The 22,176-nt window shown below is 27.7% G+C and overlaps 1 protein-coding gene across 1 annotated transcript; it reads left to right on the top strand.

Moving 5' to 3' along the window:
* The first annotated feature begins 405 nt into the window (after nucleotides 1–405).
* Nucleotides 406–14,087, top strand: LOC107885685. The gene is made up of 5 exons (XM_016809357.2): nucleotides 406–515; nucleotides 2,314–2,488; nucleotides 7,213–7,488; nucleotides 13,633–13,863; nucleotides 13,945–14,087. The coding sequence occupies exons 4-5, from the start codon at nucleotides 13,647–13,649 to the stop codon at nucleotides 14,031–14,033; spliced, it is 306 nt and encodes a 101-aa protein (XP_016664846.1). The 5' UTR covers nucleotides 406–515; nucleotides 2,314–2,488; nucleotides 7,213–7,488; nucleotides 13,633–13,646; the 3' UTR covers nucleotides 14,034–14,087.
* Nucleotides 14,088–22,176: the final 8,089 nt, after the last annotated feature.

Here is a 22,176-nt window from a genome sequence, read left to right as displayed (position 1 = left end):
AAGAAGTTCGTCTAATTTTTCGTGTATAATTTAGAGTAAAACTTTCGGTGCCATCGAACGTCTGTATTGTTAACCATTCGTATGTAGAAGGCGGTTCTGAATGCCTTTTCGTTATTCGTCTGATTTTCGTCAGCCGTTCCTGTTTGATGGATTGTAGTCCGATCGTATCCAAAAACCGTTTTTTTGTAATATTCATTGCTTTCTTTTCTGTTTTTAGCTCAGCTTGCAGCGTGTTCGCAGCTGCGGTCGAAGCATACGGTGCACACTCATGTTTCATGTTTTGTGCTGTATAAATTTAATTCATGTTCTAGTGAATTTTTACGCTGTCCGGTAATTATTGTTCGAGGTAACATGCAAATTATACATATTAATCTGTCTTTCTTTCCCATTTAGGGTGTTTGTTGTTCTAACAGTCAGTGTTGAGAGTTAGTATTGTACTATTGTGCATTTTGTTCGTCTGTTGTTTGTGGCTAAGTGGTTGCTCAGATTAAATCGGCCTCTCAATACATTCACATGTGAGTATTGGTCGACCATTAGTGGTATTAATTTATTAAGGTATGGCCGATGCATTTATCACATTTATATCATTTTTATTTTGATTATTAATATTTATTAATACTGGTTTATTGTTAGGCATATTTTGCAGTTATAATGTATTATTCTCCACTATAACTAGAAGCTTAAAGTTAATATAAATAATTTATATACTGACGGGATATTGTATTTTCTGAGGTCACATACATATTTGTAGCTTACTGTTTTTATTAAGTGTTAAACTGTTAAGTTAACGCCACTGGTTGTACACTGATGGGGTTTCTCTTTAGCCATTAGGTACTTATGTGTAAATTATATTTTTTCTTTTCTGTTTAAACTCTAATTTTGCCAATCATGAAATGTGTTTTTAATTTCTCTGTTGCTTTCTATATTTATGTGCCGAGGTACCCAAATGTATTGTCTTTATTTGACAACTATGAGTATATGATACTGATTTAAGTACATTTATATAAAAGATATATCATTATTTTCATCACTTTTTTTCAATAATTTCACTTTTTAGGGTTCCGTACGATAAAACGGGACCCTATTACTAAGGCTCCGCTGTCTGTCCGTCCGTCTGTCACCAGGCTGTATCTCGTGAATCTAGAAAGTTGAAATTTTCACAGATTATGTATTTCTGTTGCCGCTATAACAACAATTACTAAAAATCCTAGAATATATAATATAAGCAGAGTTGCCGACATGTTTATAGCTGATGATGGTACGGAACCCTTCGTGCACGAGTCCGACTCGCACTTGGCCGGTTTTATAATACCACAATATGCTTCCATGCTTGTATAATAACCACTTAGATAAAAATATAAAAATCATAAATAAATTATCTTGTAAACATATATATACGAGCCGATTTTTTATGTAAGATCACTTTGTTTTTTTGCTAATGTAATGGGGTTAGGGAATCTGTTATATTTAGATAATTCAGTAGGGGTTTTTAGTGCCCTTTGAATTATATTTTTAACCATAAAACAAGAGCTTCAGGAAACATAGATCAAATAATAAGTTTCAGTTGATTTGTTTTATTATTACTCAATAAATTACAATAATATTAGTTACATAGGTATTAAATATATACTCCATTCAGAATAAGATGTCCGGTTTTGCTACATAAATGTGGTGTGCTCTTATTCTGAATAGACTATAGTAGAACGAAAGAATATTATGAACTATTATATGGTCATCCATAGGTATTGTAACTGCTAAACTTGTTCCCCGGAACCACGGTTTAAGATAGAATGGTTGCATGTTGAACGATAAATAGCAAGAGAAAGTGCTTAGGTTAATTCACTAACTCTTGAGCGATTGTATAGTCATAGTCATGAATAATTGAGATACCTATGAGAAATTAGAAATAGTAAATATACATAATATTAAAATACAATAATATTACTGTTAGCACAGTTTTGTACAACATATAGAAGTTGAATCTAATTGGCACCAACTGTCAAATTAATATGAGTTCATTGCATGGTTACTTTTCCAGTAATCTTAACATATGTTGACGCTCAACCAGTCTATCTTAAACCATGTCGGCAACTAACAAACTTAACATTGTGTGTTATATATGCCAACAATTGTATGTGTTTATGTGTACTATTGTGACTATGATAATATATATATAAGCCTATTCCTCATTTATAATGAGTCATTATCAATAATAATGTTTATAGTTTTTAGTTTTATATTTAAAATTTAAAATATTTAATATTTTTATATTAAGTCTTTATATCTAATTTTTGTATAATATGTATTTTACAGGTTAGTGACCTGCCCCAGCTTAGAGGTAAAATTTGCTCAAAACCATTAACAAGATTTTAAAAATAGTTGTTGGTGATAACATCTTGATTAAGTGTACCTATTATGGTTTGAGAAACAAGAACAATTTTCATACGTTACCCATTAATCATAGCGCTATCCATCAAAGCTATTTTTGGTAATTATTCTATAAACATTTTGAATATTCTATGTTAGGAGAACATTATACTGGCATTTGTTGTCTCCGTCATACAAGTGCATAACATAACAAATTTTACACTCAGCAGAACACGTTTAGCTCTGTTAGTTTATAAGTTACTGGTTAGTGTAAATTGACCTTGTTATGTGGTGTACAACTTTGCTGGATGTAAAAGGATTACTTTTTTAAGAAGGTACACATTTGGTTATGACATATTTCTTATATTGTATTTTAGAACAGTAAACTTCTATATTGACAAAAATAAGTGCCCGTTATCACTAGACAAAATTAATAAATTGCAGTACTGCACTTAATATACATATAACACTTCACCGCTTAAAAAAAAAAGAATACAATATGAAAAAACTTAATATTTTATATTACAAATAAACATTATAAGATAATGTAATAAAATTATAAATGTGTATGTAATAACAATACAAAATTTGACAAATATATAATTTAATAAAAATGAAAATTTTCTTGATCATATTTAAGTGGTTTCCTAATAGTTTTCTTAGGTCTTTGTTGATTATTATTATAATTAGGAATTATTTCAAAAATTGGATTTTTATTATTATTATTTGAATCAGAAATTACATTGGAAATTTGTTTATGATTGGATTCTTTATTTTTTAACATTTGATCTACATGACGCTTCAAAATGAGATTTTCATCATCTATGGTGACCTGATAGTTTCTAGTACCTAATACTTTTGTTACAACAGCTGATTTCCACTTAGGACTTGGAGATCTATAATCCCTCACAAACACTTTTTCATTTAACTCATAAGTAATATCTCTCTTTCCACTATTTTGAATTTGAGTCATTTGTTTGCTTTGAACTATGTCGTCAGTATGTAATTAGATAATGTTTAATGTCGAAATATTTTAAACAAAACATTTTAAACGAAACATTTTTTATTAGTCATGGATTTTAGCAGAACCATATTTTAGCCGACAAATATTTCAGCTAGCGGTATTATAGCCGACAGTATTTTAGCAGACAAATATTTCGGTTCATGCTTCACATATTGACATTCGGTCAAACTGGTTAATTTTTCAATTTCACTATCTAGTAAATGCCACCAAAAATAGGCTCTAGCCAAAATTTTCATTTTGGTTGTGCCTTGGTGTGACTCATGTAACTGATGTAATGGTTTATTTCTAAACTTGGCAGGAATTATTACTCTATAACCCCACATTAAAATGTTTTGTTCTATAGTTAACTCATTTTTTCTTTTGTAATAGGGTATTATATTCGGATCTTTGTTAGAATCGATCAGCCAATTATTATTAGAAACATAATCAATGACTTTTGAAATAATAGGATCAGTTCTAGTTGCTTTTTTAATTTTGGACCAGTCTAAAATCCAATTTGATTCATCATTAATAAAATTTAAATAATTAGTGTTTGCTTCTATGTCTATAGGTTTACTCTGTATGGATAATCTAGATAAATAGTCTGCAGGATTATTATTGGTAGAAACCCATTTAATATTAAATTCATACGCCATCAAAATATAAGCCCAACGCTGTAAACGATTTGCAGCTTTGGTGGGAATACCCTTTTTAGAATTTAAAATGTGTGCTATGGGTTTATTATCTGTTACTAATGTAAAGTGTTTTCCAAATAGAAAATCATGAAATTTTTTGACTCAAAAATAATTGCTAGCCCTTCTCTTTCTAACTGTGGATATTTTTGTTCAGCTTTTGTTAATAAATGTGATGCAGATGCTATTGGTCTTTCTGTATTGTCACTATAGACATGCGATAAAATAGCACCGACCGCAATGCCGGATGCATCTACAGTTAACTTCATTGGTAATTTAGAATCAAAGTTTGCTAAACCTCTGTTAGCAGTTTTTTAATTTGATTGAAAGTATTATTACACTTATTGGACCAAATAAAATCCTCTTCCTTTCTAATCAATTGATATAGTGGTTCTAAAAGTTCAGCTGAATTCGGTATATATTTGATATAGTAAGTAACCATACCTAAAAAAATTTTTAACTCAGATGAGGAATTAGGTACACTAACATTTTTAATGGTTTCAATATGTTTTTCAGTGCTATGTATACCGTTTTTATCCAAAATATGGCCCAAATATTCATGGAATTTTTAAGAAATTTGCATTTTCAACTTTAACTTTTAAACCAGAATTTTGAAGTTTATTTAATACAATTTCTAATCTATCAATGTTTTCTGATCTAGTTTTACCAGATATAGATAATATGTGATCTTGAAAGACGGTGACACCATCCATGTCCCCAATAGTTTGTTCTAAGACTCGTTGAAATATGCTAGCAGCACAAATTATGCCATATGGTAACCCAGTGTAAGAGTTTAACCCAAAATGTGTATTTATTACAACTAATTTTCTAGACTCTTCAGATAGAATTAACTGTGCATATGCATCTTTGAGATCAGTTTTGCTAATATAAACACCATTTGTATGTTTTGTGAATGAATAGTCAATTTTAGGTAAAAGGTATTCCTTGCAAGATAGGGTTCAATGTTACACTAAAATCCCCACATAGTCTCACTGTATTGTCTGGTTTTAAAACTGGAACGACAGGTGTTGCCTGTTTGGAATGTTCAACAGAAATCAAAACACCATTTTTAACCAATTATTTATTTCTATTTCAACTTTGTTTTTTAATGCAAAGAGTGCAAATATAGGTTTAAAAAATTTTGGTGTAGAATTTTGTCTATATAAAGAGTGATTTTATATTTTGAGAAAGTGCCTTAACCTTTTTCAAAGACCTTAGAGTACTTATGACATAATGACTTAATATCTTTAGGTTCATCCATATTATATGACAAATTTAAATTATAATAATAATTTAATTATTAACATGTTGAGTTACAGATAAATTAAATTTTTTTAAATCATTCCTCCCAATTAGTGGAGGTCCCTCCATCTTTAATAACATAAAGAGCAATTTGGCCTTTATTAGAGTTTCAAGTAAAATTTACATTAAGTTTACCTAAAGTGTTCACCAATATAATCTTTTAAAACAATATCATTTTCATTTAATTTAACGTGACTAAAAATTTCTAAATAACAACTTACACTTATAAGAGAATGTAAACTACCTGTATCAATTTGAAATTTAATGTTTATGTCATTCAGTTGTACATTTAGTTCTAAAGGTTTTAATGCTTCATTATTTGGTTCAGATATTAATTTAAAATTGTCTGATACACCAAGAAAAATTTCATCGTCATCAGAATTATTATTTTTATTTTCTACATAATGAGTATTAAAAGTTTTATTTTTTTGATTAAAATTATTTTTATTTTTACACATGGGAGCTAAATACCCTACTAAATGACATAAATTACATGTATAACCTTTATACTTACAATCATTCAATTTAGGATTTTGTCGACCGCGTACTTGACATTTCTGTTTGTGAGTTTTGCTTGCTTGATCCTTCTTTAAGATTTTTGGATGGTGTTTATAGGTTGTTTTCTTGGTGGATTTCATGTGGGTAAATTTGTTTCCTTTTACAAAATTTACTTCATTGGGTTCTTGATTATTTTTTGTAGCATTTTTATTTGCCATTTCCTTGGCATTTTGCTTCAAACTGGCGTTCTTTGAATTGTTTTTCAAGACAGAGAGTGAAAATGTCTCTCAAAACAATATTTAGTTCACTACCATAACCACAAGGTATGGATAAGGTGCGGACTCTGGCAGCCCATTCTGCAACAGTTTCCATTGGGTTTTTTTCTGCTCTGTAGAATTCATATCTGGCAGCAAAATACGATTTTACAGGCGTGAAATGTGCATCTAATAATTTAATTAGATCATTGAATGATTTTACTTCAATTTCTAAAGGCACACATAAACTCGCGAGCAAAGACAATGTTTCATCACTTAGCGCAGTTATTAAATTGGCTTTCATTTTTACGTCACATGAAACATCACCAGCAATAAAGCTATTTGTCAACTTTAATTTGAAAGTCTTCCATTCACTAGAGTGGTGATGAAATTACATGTGGTTAAGTCCAATATATGACGCCATATTATTACCTGTCGCAATATTTGATGCACTTCCTTCCAATTCTGCAGTTTTATCTTTCCTCATCTTCGTCCCCAATTTGTTGTGTAGTGTACAACTTTGCTGGATGTAAAAGGGTTACTTTTTTAAGAAGGTACACATTTGGTTATGACATATTTTTATATTGTATTTTAGAACAGTAAACTTCCATATTGACAAAAAGTAAGTGCCCATTATCACTAGACAAAATTAATAAATTGCAGTGTTGCACTTTATAATATATAACAGACCTATTATCAAATTTAAAGGTAAAATTATTATTAGGCAATCCCATCGGCTTTTTATTATATTTAAATTGTAAATTAAATTACGTGGATTTTAAAATTGTAAATGGTTTGTACATCTTAAAATACTCATAACTCGCTTTAAAATTAAAATATAATAAAAAACCAATGAGATTGCCTAGATAATTATCCTACCTTTAAATTGTATGACAGGTGAATTCTATTAATTTTTAAACTAACTATGCTACATGTCTCCTGCTAAATGTACAATTTGTGATGTTACGCACTTGTAAGACGGAGACAACAAATGTCTTTGAAAATTTCACTTATAACTTGTTAATTACTTATTTGTTTATTATTTATAATTTTATACAGACAATATCATTAAGAAATTGTTTGTATCTTTTTACAGATGCTGTAAAAATATCAAAACACAAATCTGCATCAGATGAAGGAATCATTTTATCTATAGGAAACTGGTGCTAAATGCAGAATCAGTGCTCTAAATTGACTGGGATGCATCATACCAGCAGTGCGTCAATCCTCGTTGGTAGAAATAAGATAAGGGGACATCACTCCCACATATGTTGTCACCGTCTTGAACACGTACAACATTGTAAATTTCCGTTCACTGGTTTCAATAGTATGCTATTAGTTTTGATTTTAGTGTGTTCTATCAAACTTTAAGGTAACAACATTATTTGTGTTATTTTGTTGGTTTTTTATGATATTTTAATTTTTAATTGAATTATGATAATTTTGAAATATTAATATTTTAAATACTCATAAGTATATAACAGATTTATTTTCTCTTAAAATATCCAAAATATTATGTTTATATTCTCTTAAACATTTGAATATTCCTTAAAAATATTATTAAAATATGCAAAAATATGCTTTTTTATCAATTAATTTTTTTGGTCTTCGAAATATTTACTTATATGCAAAACAAATTTAATAAATAATAATCAAAATTAGAATTTGACAGAATTTAACCGTTACAAAGATTTGCAATATATCACATTATAGTTAAATATTTTTAATCAACTACCAATGTATTGTAACTATACCTTTATACCTTATCCCGTCAGTGGTCACAATGTGATCATGGCTCTCACCTCGTTAGTATTTTGAGAACCACTCATTTATTTATTATTTGATTCATCTGATACTATTTATACCTTCAATCGACACATGTTTCAATATACTTTTGCAAATAGAATAATTTTATAAATAATTCTTGATTAGATATCGACATGCAATGTTGTTAATATCCTTAAATTGAGCGTTGCACTCACATATTAGGAAAACCAAATACTTTTTCATAAACTCAGACCTATTTTTAAGGAGCACATAACATCCATATATGTACTGTATAATAACCAGCAAAATATTCCAGACCACTAGGGCGAAGATGAATGATAATGATTATATTATTATATAATTATGTATAAAAAATTATAAATTAATTTTTAGTGATTAGCAATTTATAATCAAGGACAATATTGTAAGAACATTTTTTGTAAAAGAATAAACTATAAACAATTTGTTGTTGGTTTCAATATTTTATATTGATTATATAATAAATAATTATGAAAAACAACGAGGTGAACGCTCACTAAATACCACTGGCGGGACTTTGCATGGCGATACCAATGACGGTTTACTTACTACAAAACAATTTTAGATTAGTTTACAAGCTTAAATATCTACTTGTTATGAATTATATCTCAATTGTGTATGAATTCATCAAATTCATCAAATACTAATATAATATTTTAACTATAGTTCACTTACCATAAAACCATTTTAAATTATCCAAAGTATTTTTGTTAAATATATTTTTTGAATTAAACAAATGGCTTGTTATTCGATTAAGCCATCTTGCTAATTATTTATCTTGTAAACGTGGTATAATTATAGAATATATTCATTAATAGCTTATATATTATCTTTAATGAATGTTCGTAGTAAGTGCTCCTTTATATTGTTGTATACGTTGGTACGTTCTTTCGCAATGTGCACTCGGTTATATGGTGTACACCAGTGTTTCTCAAACTTTTTGCAATGGTGACCCATAAATTTAAACTTTATTGGGTATGCAACCCCCTGCTTATAAAAATAATATCAAGTAGGTATGCCATAAATAAATAATATTTTTATTAAAATCAATTTTATAATTGAATTTTTATAAAATTCAATACTGAATAATAAATGCATGATAAATAAATAAAATAAATTATAAAAAAATACAAAAAATTTGTATAATATGAACATTGAGACTTCATGACGAAGTTGTAATAGTCTGAATAGGCATTTTCGTTGAGAAAGCCAACGTATTTCTGAGTGAAGTTTAAGTGATTTAACATTTAATTCTCTGATTTTGTAAAACAATTTATTATCTAATATTCCAGATTTAATAAAATTAATAATTTTAACAGATTCACTAAGTACTTTATTTAATTCAGTTGACATTTTTTTTAACGGAAGCGCCTCTGTGAAGCATACAATGAGTCCATTCAGCATCTGGGTTTTACTACTATAAAAATGTAAAATATTTACTTCAGTAATTACACGAGAATTAACACATCATAATATTATGTGACATCATTGAGTAGAGTACCTTGGTAGTAGGCAAAAGAACAAAAGGGACAAAAATAGGCTACAAAATTGGCTAAACACAGTGCAAAACACAAGGGAAATACAGTGATGGGAGGGGGAGTGTGGTGCCCCCATTGCCCCCCCTTGATCCGCCACTGCTTATAGGTGTTATATTTTTATTTTATTTTAGTACAGGAAAGTACTTATATGGCTTGAGTTATAAAAATAAACAATATAATATTATAACAGTCGCCGGTCATATCATATAATTGTCTAATAGAAATTATACTCGTAAATTACCTGTAATAAAGAAAAAAATATGTGGTCATAGCATGTAGCCATATAGGTATCTTATAAAAATTAAAATACATAGTTTTGCATATTTTGGTAAATTGCGCAATTCAGACTGCGATACGAATCAGCATGACCAAATATTTTGTCATGTGAGTCGGTACAGAACTATTCCTATCGGACTTTTGGATCTTTAGTAAATATTAGTAATAATCAACTGTTAATTGTTATCATTAATATCATTAATAACTCAGATCATATAATATATTATGGATGGAAACATGTCCCGATATTTGAAGCACTTAATAGTATACAAATTACAAGCAACAAGTCGCTAGTTGATATGTGCTTTATATGTGTTTGTAACGAGCTGTGACTATGTAATCAATTAATATATTTAAATATGACAGCAAGTGGCATGCAATAATAGGAATAATAGTAATAATATATCTAATTGCTACAGTGAGCGCGTAACCCCGGTGGCGCGCATAGGTGAATGTAATAGTAATAATGATCGCATGACACGCTACAAAACACATGATAAGTATTCTATGATAGATATAGGTATTCTAGAAAAACTTAATCAGCAGTACAAAAATTATGGTTTTGTACAAAATATTATATTCCAGAAATAGTATGATTATTTGAATGGCGTTCGAAATGACCTCAGGTGTATGCGGCACGTATACCATTTTTTATACTAAAAATGCCATAGTAGGGATCTAATAGAACTACTTGATGAGATACGTCGATGAACAAGCGTCCATCAGACGAGCAGCCAGCCTCAATCTGAACAGCCAAGTCACTAAATACTAGTCACATCTCGTTGTATTACAGTTTAATTCTAAATTATTTGAACTTAGAATATTTTAAGAAACATAAATATTTTACTTAAGTATAAAATAAATACAATTATTACAAAACATCTTAGTGATTTATTCAATTCCATCCATCAAATACAACGGTAGTTGTGGCCCGTTACAATTTTGGCGCTGTGGACAGGATGTGTCTTAGACCAGGGCAGTGTTGGGTTATATTATATCTTGGTTGGTTATCTTAGGGCCCGCCGCGTTGTTGTAAGTATTAGCGTAGTAAAAATTGATGTTCGTCTCCTACGGTATATTACATGACCATATTATAGTATAATAATAAGTGAAATTTGAGTCGCGTTAAATAAAATAAAATACAAATTGTTCAACTTTTAAATTAAATAATAATTGAATAAAATAAGATAATTAAATTAAATTTTCTTATTATTATTTTAAATAAAATAAAATTCAATACTTTAAATAAAATAAAATAATAATTTCATTTTAAAATTAAATTTCAATCATTTAAATAAATTGAAATAATAATTTTATCTAAGGAAAATTACAATCGTTATATTTAAATAAAATACTACCTGGTTTTATTTAAAATTAAATTTTTCCAATCAATTTAACTAAAATAAATAAAAATTTTATTTTAAATTTCAATTGTTTAAATAAAATAAATTAATAATTTTATTTAAAGAAAAACTTCAATCATTTAAATAAAATAAAAAACTAAATTTATTTTTAAATTAAAATTTTAAATCATTTAAATAAAATAATAATCTTATTTTATAATTAATTTTTTTAATACTTTAAATAAAATAAAATAATAGTTTTATTTTAAAGAAATTTTCTTCTATTTAAATTAAATATTATTTTATTTTAAATTAAATTTTCAATCGTTTAAATAAAATAAATTAATATTTTTAAATTTTTAAATAAAATTTATTTTATTTTAATTTAAATTTTCAATCATTTAAATAAAATAAAATAAAAATTATTCGAATATTTTAAATTAAATAATAATTAAATTAAATAAATTCATATTAAATTAAATTTTCAATTGTTTAAATAAAATAATTTAATAGTTATTTGAAATTCACATACAATTTAAATTAAATAAAAGAATAATTTTATTTTTAAATTAAATTTCAATCGTTTAAATAGATTAAATTAATAATTTTATTTTAAGAAAATTTCAATAATTTCAATAAAATAAAATAGTTGTTCAAATTTTTAAATTAAATTATCAATCGTTTACATAAATTAAATTAATAGTATTTGAAATTTTAAATAAAATAATATGTGTTCAAATATTTTAAAATAAAATTATGTTGTCGAAAAATTTGAATAATTAAATAAAATACTAGATAATTTTTACAAGAATTCTTCAATCAGTTTAAATAAAATAAATTAATAGATATTTGAAACTTTAAATTAAATAATACTTAAATAAAATAATAGTTCTATTTTAAAAGAAATTTTCAGTCAATTTAATTAAAATAAATCAAGTAATACAAAATCCGAAAATATTGTGTCCGAACCACATTTTAGCCGAAAAATATTTTAAGCAAAAAATTTTTTATTGGATATGTATTTTAGCAGAACCATATTTTAGCCGACAAATATTTCAGCGGGCAGTAAGAAAATATAAACATTCAGTAAAATTTTCATATGTCTACAGTTATTCGTTTTTGAATAACAATAAAATAACAAAACCGCTATATGAAAATCGATTGTAACCAATATTGTAAAAATATGAACATCAAATGCTCATAAAAATTTAATTTGAATTGCTTGTAAACATTTTTTTTTTTTATAAAGGTAGACAAACTTTGAATATTTTATGGTGTATAGCAAATGTTAATATAAATGTCTAATAAAAATTTCATGTATCTACGATCATTTGTTTTAAAGTTACCTACGCCAAAAACCAAAATCGATTTGGTCAAAAACCGTTTTCCTTAATTTTTATGTTGTTTTTCCTGGCGCTTTTGAAAACTATTGGGAGCTATAAAAAATTTTAAATATTAACCTTCCGAATGCACCAACTAGATTCACTTTCCCATCGAACAAGATACTGTTGAAGAAAATCGAAGCAGTTTTACTGCCCCAAACGGTTATGACAGATACAAAAATTAAAAATTAAATAAAAACACACACACATCATTCTGTAAAATCAATACATTTATCGCTCCGCTCAGAATCTAAAAATATAGATCATATAATATTTATACATTGATATAGGTATGCTGAAAATTCTGTAAATATTTTCATAAATATGAATATGAGAATAAACCTAAAATAGCAAACAAATAGAACTTAAAATTCAAAATAAGTAAAATATCACTAAAAACTTAAAATACCTATCCAAAAATTAGCAAAATAAAATTTAATAAACAAAAACGATATTAGGGAAGTGTGAAACAAAATTGTATCTTACTTAGCATGTTCTAAGACTTACTAAAAATATATATGCATTAGCTAGATCTTCTAAGCCCTGAAATTTATAATTTATAAATGTTATATATTAGTATTTATTACAAATAAAGTTCTAGTGTCATGTTAAAGTATTTACTACAATAAATTGTTAAATTCTTTGAAGTCTTAGGTTTTTATTTGTTGTCTGTTAAAATATTTTTTTACATATAAAATCTTCAAATTTAAAAACGATATTATTATTACTTATTAGTTATCAAATTAGTTACACATAGCATACAAGTTTTTAAGAAAAGTTTTAAAGAACTATTATTATAAATTAATAATTATTCCTAAATCCCATTTTAATTAAAAGTTGTATATTATGTAGTATATTGTCAGTCTTGTTAAGTACTTATTTGAATACTTGTATTAAATACTAATATATACTAGTCAAACGATTTTTTTGAATTTCAAATTCTTTTCAAATAGATTTTGACCAATGTATTCAAAATACTTAAAAAATACTTTTTACTTGTATTTTTATGCTAGAATACTAAATACTTTTTTTTATTCTAGTGGTCTACTCAAAATTCCAATTACCAATATTTCGGAATGTACTAATTTCAATTTTGTTTCTAAAATATTATTTTATAATGGTTCTAACTTCTCACTTTTTATTCAAGTACAAATTAAATATTTGTTTATAGAACACCTGAAAAAAATGAACATTAAACAGCATATCATAACACAGCAGTCGGGAGCAGGATTGACCACAACAAGGAGCGTGAAAGTGAAATACATTTTGAACTCTCTGCGCATTAAAAACTCAACGGCTTTGCTGAGCACTGGGGCTATAATTGTAAAAGAGTTTGCACCTATAGCTGTACAAAATGAAATAGTAGCTGTACATGATGTAGTAGTTGTCAACAATAATGCTAGTGAGTTAAATTACCACCTAAACCATGACTTAGAGTCTTAGAATATACCTATAAACATATAAAATATAATTACAATAATAGATTTTGAAGAAAATGACCAGCAAGTGGTTGCTGGAGACCCTGTACCAGTTATTGAAACTCCAGCTATTAACAATGTAGTAGGTTTGTAACAGTGATAGGTACACTAATATTAAAAATTGATATTATTAAATGTTTAATAATATACCTGCTATAACCTATTGAAAATTATTTAATTTAATGATCATATTGGATTATTTTGATTTTTTTTTTTTGTTCAAATAATTAAAGTAATGAAAGTTATCGTTTAACATTAGTTATTTAGTTATATGTGTCAAAGAGAATCAACAAAATTAACATAAGTTAGGTACCTAATTTAAGTCAAAGTTTAGAATGTTCTGCTACAAGTTAATATTGTTAATAGTTAATACAAATATATTTTATATGGAAAAAAGTTACTAATCACTAAGTAATCAGTTAAAAACAAATTTATTTAATTATTTTTAATAATAACTATATCCTATCCCAGTCCCTATTTTTAGTAAATTTTGCTACTACACCCTTCTATTTTTTTTTTTTTAGCATATCTAGACAATGTTGTAAGTAGTAAACATAAACTTTTTTTTGTCATTGTTACAGTACACAACTCACTTACTTATTTTGAACCTAGTATTGAAATTTGTTATCCTTTTGTAGATACTGCTATAAAATAATATATGATGCTATAATTATAATATTACAATGTATTCTTGCAGGTGTTGACTAAATATAAGTAAAAATATCAAGTTTTGTAACTAATTATAATACTTTTTCTATATTGTAATTTTAAAACAATATTATAATCTTATAAAAGAAATTTAACTTGTCAAACTTAAACATAAATTATATTTATACAATCAAAAGCGTACACTTTGTTTACTTTCTGATTTATTATAAGTTTCTGAATCAGCTTCATAAAATACTCCTTGATACCAACTTTGTTTTTCTGCCATCGGATGAGCTTTGTCATGCCTTTTTTTTAAATTTAACCAATACAAAACTGCTTCACATGGATCAAGTTCACTTAATGTGCACATATTTATTTTAACATGGAGACAATTTTTAATTGTTTCAGGTGCTAGGCTGGATCTATGATGGGATTTGAGAATATTGTAGTAGGATATTAATCTCTCTACATCTGCACTATGTGGTTTTATAGCTAAAATACGTGCCTGTTAACATGGTATATAAAAGTAATTAATAAGTTATTATACAATATGTCAATATATTAAACAATACCTAATTAATAATTAACTATAAAGTAAAACATTTAAATATAATTATTTTAACATACTATTGATATGGCAAGAGATTCCCAGTCTTCACATATCAAAACAACTTTCAATAAATCAACTGAAATATTTTTATTTTCAATATAACAACTAGCTGTTGCTTCACGATACGAAGAAAGAAAATTAAGTAATGGATAATCAGGGCAAATTATGGAATGACATTTTTTCAATTGAATGTCTGAAATATTTTCATTTAATATTTTCAAAGGTTTTAAGTCATCCCATTCTAGAGAATTAAATCTATCTTCTAAAAAGTTAAGAATTGATGCATATGTTTCATTTTTTATTGCTTCAAATGATTTTCTGTCATTTATATATAAGTGATGAATTTTGCGTCTGTGTGATTTGCTACTATGAGTTGTTTTAAATATATCTATACCATTTAATTTGTAATGTCCAATACTGGCATCAAAGCAAATACTCTCATTACTAAATTTTTCTAACCAACCTCCAGGAAGTGCTGATTTTTGGAGTAACCCTATTCTATTTTTTAAAAGATTAAGTTGATCTTCTATATCAAACATTAAAATATTATCACCTTGAATTAATTTTTGGAATCTAGAATACAAGTATCCAAGATCAGTAACAAGGCATAATAATTTAAGTTTATCAAAATCTGTGAGAAATTTCAGATAACCAGCACAAATGCGTTCCTGATCAGTCTTATCTTTGATTTGTTTGAGAAAGTAATGAACCAATATTCTCCAATTTATTAAAATTGCGTAAAGTAAACCATAAGTGAACTCAGTCCAGCGGACTTCATAATATTTTGGTAATCTAATAAAACTTATGTTATTATCATTTGCTATTTGTTGTAATTCTTTAGAGCGGAGTCCTGAACGATGAAAATATGTAGATATTGATGAACATAATTCAATATTTTTTTTTATTTCAATGACATTTGATGTCATATTCTCCCATGCTAGAGCACTGCGATGAACAGCACACCATATTTTTGTTAGGGGACATTTGTCATTTTGTTTATCAACATTAAACATACTCCAAAGGCCATTTTTAGAACCTGTGTTAATAGAAGCTCCATCAGTTACAATGGAAGAACAAATTTTATGAAAATCGGTCCATGGCATAAAACGTTCAATACTTTTTTTTATTGCATTATAATAACCACCTGCACCTTTTGACTCCGGTTCTTCAAATCCTATAAATATAAGTTCAACATTTGCTTCAGCAGTTATAATTTTTGCCATCACATGTATATTATCAACTTGTGTCCTATCTACTGAGCCATCAACTCTAAGTGAGATTGCTAAGCATGTTTTTAACTTGGTTTGAATCCGTTGAAAATCTGAATTCACAATACAATTCAACATCTCTTTATGGTTACTTGGAGTAATATACAATAAGTCTCCTTCATTAACAGTAAATTTAACACAAGGTTTATTTATATCCAATGATTGACGTTTCATGAAAGCAATTTCACGAGATGGCCATGACCAAGCGCTAAGAGTTCCTCTCATAGCATCGTTGAAAACAGTGCACATGTATTTAGCAATTTGAAGTGCTCTTTTAGAATTTTGGTTCGAAAACATTTTATCTAAAGATGCACATTGAGTGAGCTCAACTTTAGCCAAAGTACGTAAGTGGTCTACTTTTACAGATTCAGTGTGTTCAATTGATTTTAAATGAGCTTCTAAAATAGCAGTTCTAGGAACTGTTCCACCATCACTACAAATAGAAGGAATTTTATTGCGCAATTTGGTGTGTTTAAAACTGTATTTTGATTTCTTAAGCAAATTTTACATCGAATTAACTTTCTACCTTTACCAATAACAGAACTTATTTTTTCAAAACAAGGATCCAATTGAATAAATGAGTAATCCTGATTTGTTCCAACAAAAGTATTAGAAACTTCATCATAATTATCACCATTAGTCTGAGAAACATTACTTGAGCACATTCTATTAAATTGCCATCACAACTGCCATCGACACTATCATTGATATCACCTAATTTAAATTACCAAAAATGAAATTAATTGTTAGTTTAAGGCATACGCATAATTTATTTTACTATAAAAAAATGCATAGGAATAATATTCCCAAGCTAATTATAAATAAAACACTCATCTCTAAAGTATTAAGGTATGAACTATGAAGATACCTACTCGTTTGATTTGAATTCTTTTGAATTGTATTATTGTCAGTCTTGCTGTTAACCGAATCTAAGGAATAACCAAATTTAATTTTATTATTCACGGCTGTTTATAATTTATATTGTACAGTGTACACTAGGTGTACAATATTGAACAATAGATTTCATTTTCATATTTAATTATTTTCTAAATAGGTAATTAAAGAATTTGGTAACCATAATTTTACTACATGTCAGAGAATTTAATTTAGTTCAAAATGACTTACTTGTACTCGTATCGTCATTGGTTGTTTTCGGTTTTAGCCAAAATTGCAGTGTACATTTTTTTTTATTCGACATAACAATAACGTTATATTATAATTTATATAGGTAAAACAATTTTTAACAAAACTAAAAACACATTAATTTCATAGATATTAAACTATTCAAGTAGTATAATGTATACTGTATAGCGTATATATTTAATAAAAATATATTTATTATCATTAATCTATGATTATTTCATAAATTAATATATCTGTTATCACTGTTGCTAATTATTGGTATTCGAATCAGCTGCACCATAGACATGATCTTAGAATTTGTGGCGACTACCGTCCCACTACATGTTGGTCAACATTTTAGGGTCACCTACAGTCGCATCACCAGGTGGTGTCGTCGGTCGGTACGTTTGGTTGTGAATAAAATTAATCATTTTACTTTTTTAGATATTAATAATTATTCATCTAAGTACTATTAAAACATTTTTACTACACGCTAGAAAATTTGCTACTGCACACAAAAATAGGGACTGCAATGCCATACAGTTAGAATCAGATGAGATTGAGACTGATGACGATGACTTGATTTGGAAACCAAAAATAAAAAATGGAACAACAGAATATACCACAAAGGACTCAGAAGAAGAAGATGTTCAAATAAATTCAAATGCATTGAAAAAAAATGAAAATAGCTCAGAATCAAAAATGATAAATAGTATAAATAATAAAAGTAGTAAATACAATGCCATACAGTTAGAATCAGATGAGATTGACACTGATGACAATGACTTGATTTGGAAACCAAAAATAAAAAATGCAATATTAGACGACTCAGAAGATGTTCAAAACAATGCAAATGCTTTGAAAAAAAATGAAAATAGCTCAGAATCAAAAATGATTAATAATATAATGAATATAAGTAGCAAATACAATGACTTACAGTTAAAATCAGGTAAGATTGAGAATGATGACAATGATTTGATTTGCACACCAAAAATAAAAAATGCAATAACAGATACCATGGATGAATCAGGTAATGAAGAAGAAACACAAAAATTTAACTCCGAAATAACGGAGCTACAAGAAAAAGAAAATTGGAAAAATAAAGCCCAATCTCCGAAAACGAGGAAATCATTGTACTTAGTTAACCACCTTGAAATAAAATATAAACTTCAAGCAAAATTAAAGCATACAATCGACATAATAAGAATCGGAAACTATTTGAATCATACACCGTTAAAAGTCGGAAAAAACCATCAAATACAAAGTATTAAATACATGTCCATTTGATGCAGTGATTCAAGCAATAGCTACTGGATACATTGATTCAAATGCATACGCGGATTATGTCAATGTATCAAGAAATTCTGTATTACAGCTTTCCGAATACTTGGTGCAAAATGGGGCGAATTCATCACTTTATACACAAAGAGCTACTATACTAGAATCCTCAGGACAAAAATCCAAATTGATGTGTGGACTAATGGAATTAGATTGCCGGTTCAACGTGAACAATTTATTGGAGCTTTTAATTAAAGATGAACCAAGTATTTGGGAATATCACACATGTGACACTGAAGCTAGGCAATCTGTGAAACCAATGATATTCATTCCAATAAACCTCGGTGAACTTAATAAAGGTAAATATATAAAAAAAATATGTATATAACAAAATTATTATTTGATTCATAGATATATGCAATGAACAATATTTTGTAAATAAATAATCTATTAAAAATATTATTAATTTGATAAACATATTTTTTTATTTCAATATACATACAGTGTGATTATTTGTAGGTATGTAGAAGACGCATAATTAGAAAATTCTCAAACCATACAATCGCTCTTTTTTCATCTTTGCCTATATTATTTGATAGTAAAAAGATTAATAACAATTGATTTATAAATTATAAACATTTATTATTTTAATTATACTCTATAAAGAGATTCCAGAGAAAATGTCTGTAAAATATTGTTTGGTACGCATTAAACATAATATTATGTCAGATAAACATTTTAGGATAATTCTAAAATTTTAAAGTTTAGATTGAAATGAGGTTACTAAATACGAAAAATTAATATTGAATAAATTATTTACAGCAAACACTGTGCATTAAAATTTACATATTATTTCTTATTAGGAGGATTTAAACAAATACAAAATGCCATAGACAATATGAAGCCAGACCCAATTGTTACATATAATAGAAAATGTTATCACAGTGGTTGTAATGGCACAATAGTTGTGACAAAAACACTTAATCAGCATATTTGGTTCGACACAATTATGTACCAAGGTATGGACATGGAATATAGGTTAGAAGACATACCACTCAATATAAATATACATGAATATAACTAAGATGATATAATTTAAAACCTAAATAAAAAAGAAAATTAGTCTTAAAAAATAAATCATAGTAACTTATAAACGTAAACAATGTAACTTCATGATAAAAATATAATTACAGATACAGATTTTTAGCAGTCATAGCATTTTTCGAAGGAGTAGAGGGAAGTTTGCCTCACTATGTAACCTATTATAGACGGATACATGGATATTGGGAATGCCATTGTCCTTACGAGTTAATAGATGTAAGAGACAAGAAAGATAAAACCACACGCCATGCTATTTACAAAACAAGAATAACAATTGTTGTGAGATCAAATTGTAATCAAAAGAAAATCATTATAAAAATAAAAAGTTTTTTAAGTTGCAATATCATATTTTTCTTTAGTATAAGACTCAATATTATTAAAATAAAAATGTATAATCGGAATATCCATTATGAGATGAAAAAATGTACGGCTGCAAGACAATTGGGGATTTAAAAATTCATCTATGAGGTGTTAACAAGATTGTTGGACCCCTTTTTAATGTTGTTGGACACCAGAATTCAATTAAACGAAAAATAAATTTTTCAATGTGAATAATGAGTGTAAAATGAAAAATGTAGTGCTAGAGGAAAATAGTGCTTTAAAAACTTAGGAAAGTTGTTGGAGCAATTTTTCTTCTTCTACGATATTTAAACAAGTTTGTTGGACCACTCTTTAAAATTGTTGGACAACAAAACTTAAAAATATAAAATATAAAATTTTTCTATTTAAATATTAGGTGTAAAATGAATAATGTAGTGCTAGAGGAAAATGGAGATTTAAAAACTTAGGAAAGTTGTTGGAGTAATTTTTCTTCTTCTACGATGTATAAACAAGTTTGTTGGACCACTTTTTAAAGTTTTTTGACACCAAAACTTAATTAAACGGAAAAACAAATTTTCCAATGTGAATAATGAGTGTAAAATGAAAAATGTAGTGCTAGAGGAAAATGGTGCTTTAAAAACTTAGGAAAGTTGTTGGAGTAATTTTTCTTCTTCTACGATGCGTATGCAAGTTTGTTGGACCACGTTTTAAAGTTGTTGGACACCAGAACTCAATATAACGACAATTAAAAATGTTTATTATGAACATTAGGCGAAAAAGTGAAAAATGTAGTGCGGATGTACTTCGTCGGATAGCAGACAATGTTTGACGACGACTGGGTCACGTAATCAGATATGCGATCCTACTGTGTCGAATCGCGGACAACGTTCCTTACTGTCACCGAAAACGCAAAATTAAGTCATAACGAAAACCGTTAAGGCGGTAAAACTACTATATTATAGTATACGTGTAGGATAGTTATATTACTATTGTCTATTCAAGTATAAACTTTCCAATATAATCCACCAGCCCATGTAAAATAATAATCAAGTGTTAATTTATTATTAATTATTTAATAAATAGTTAATTTCATATAGTACCCAAACCTACTTATGTCAAATTGTATATAGTCATATCCTTATGCAATTTAGTTTTCAGACTTTAATTAAATACATAAAGTGCTATTTTGTTTATTAATATTGTATTATTTAGAATATGTAGCAGTATTTATATGCTACACTAAATTTATATAAATGACTCACCTAAAATTTGTAATATATCAAGTACCGGTACCTACTACATAGTGCTACGTACGGACCCCTCTACTCCGCCCCTACACATAGTCATAATACACAGCATCGAAGTCCTGTGGTAACACGTAAATAGCTAGATGATGTCACTGCTGTACATAAAACCTTGGGGGAGCAATACTATAAACGTTAGCAACAGTCTCAGCGTCTGCCAACGGCCAGATGACAAACCCGAACCGGTAAGATATCTGTGAGACCTCCTCGGAGCGCAATAGATTCTACGAATCAGATATTGGCACTATGACAAGACGGCTGCGGGTATACTTGGTCATTTTACGACACCCCGCACCGACCAAAGGCACATCTCGTAGAAGGCCCCCTGGACTGTGAACACCAACAACGTAGTCCGCCAGGGATCTGGTAAGAGAGGGGATAGGACTATATAGGAGCCCTGGGAGTAGCTAGTATTCAGACGTGATTTCACAAACCGTACGTACACATCCCTGTACTTCTTCATTCTTAATTATCATATATTTTTGTATTACGACTTAGATTATTTTCGTTGACGACGTATTACGGGACTTAGAGAATATTCGAGCAATCGCTTATTTTCTAAGACACGGGTAATATTCGTCAATT

This window comes from Acyrthosiphon pisum, chromosome X (genome assembly GCF_005508785.2).
Source record: "Acyrthosiphon pisum isolate AL4f chromosome X, pea_aphid_22Mar2018_4r6ur, whole genome shotgun sequence".
Lineage (NCBI taxonomy): Eukaryota > Metazoa > Arthropoda > Insecta > Hemiptera > Aphididae > Acyrthosiphon > Acyrthosiphon pisum.
The sequence above is the reverse complement of the archived record's forward strand: the minus strand, read 5'-3'. Positions and strand labels throughout refer to the sequence as shown.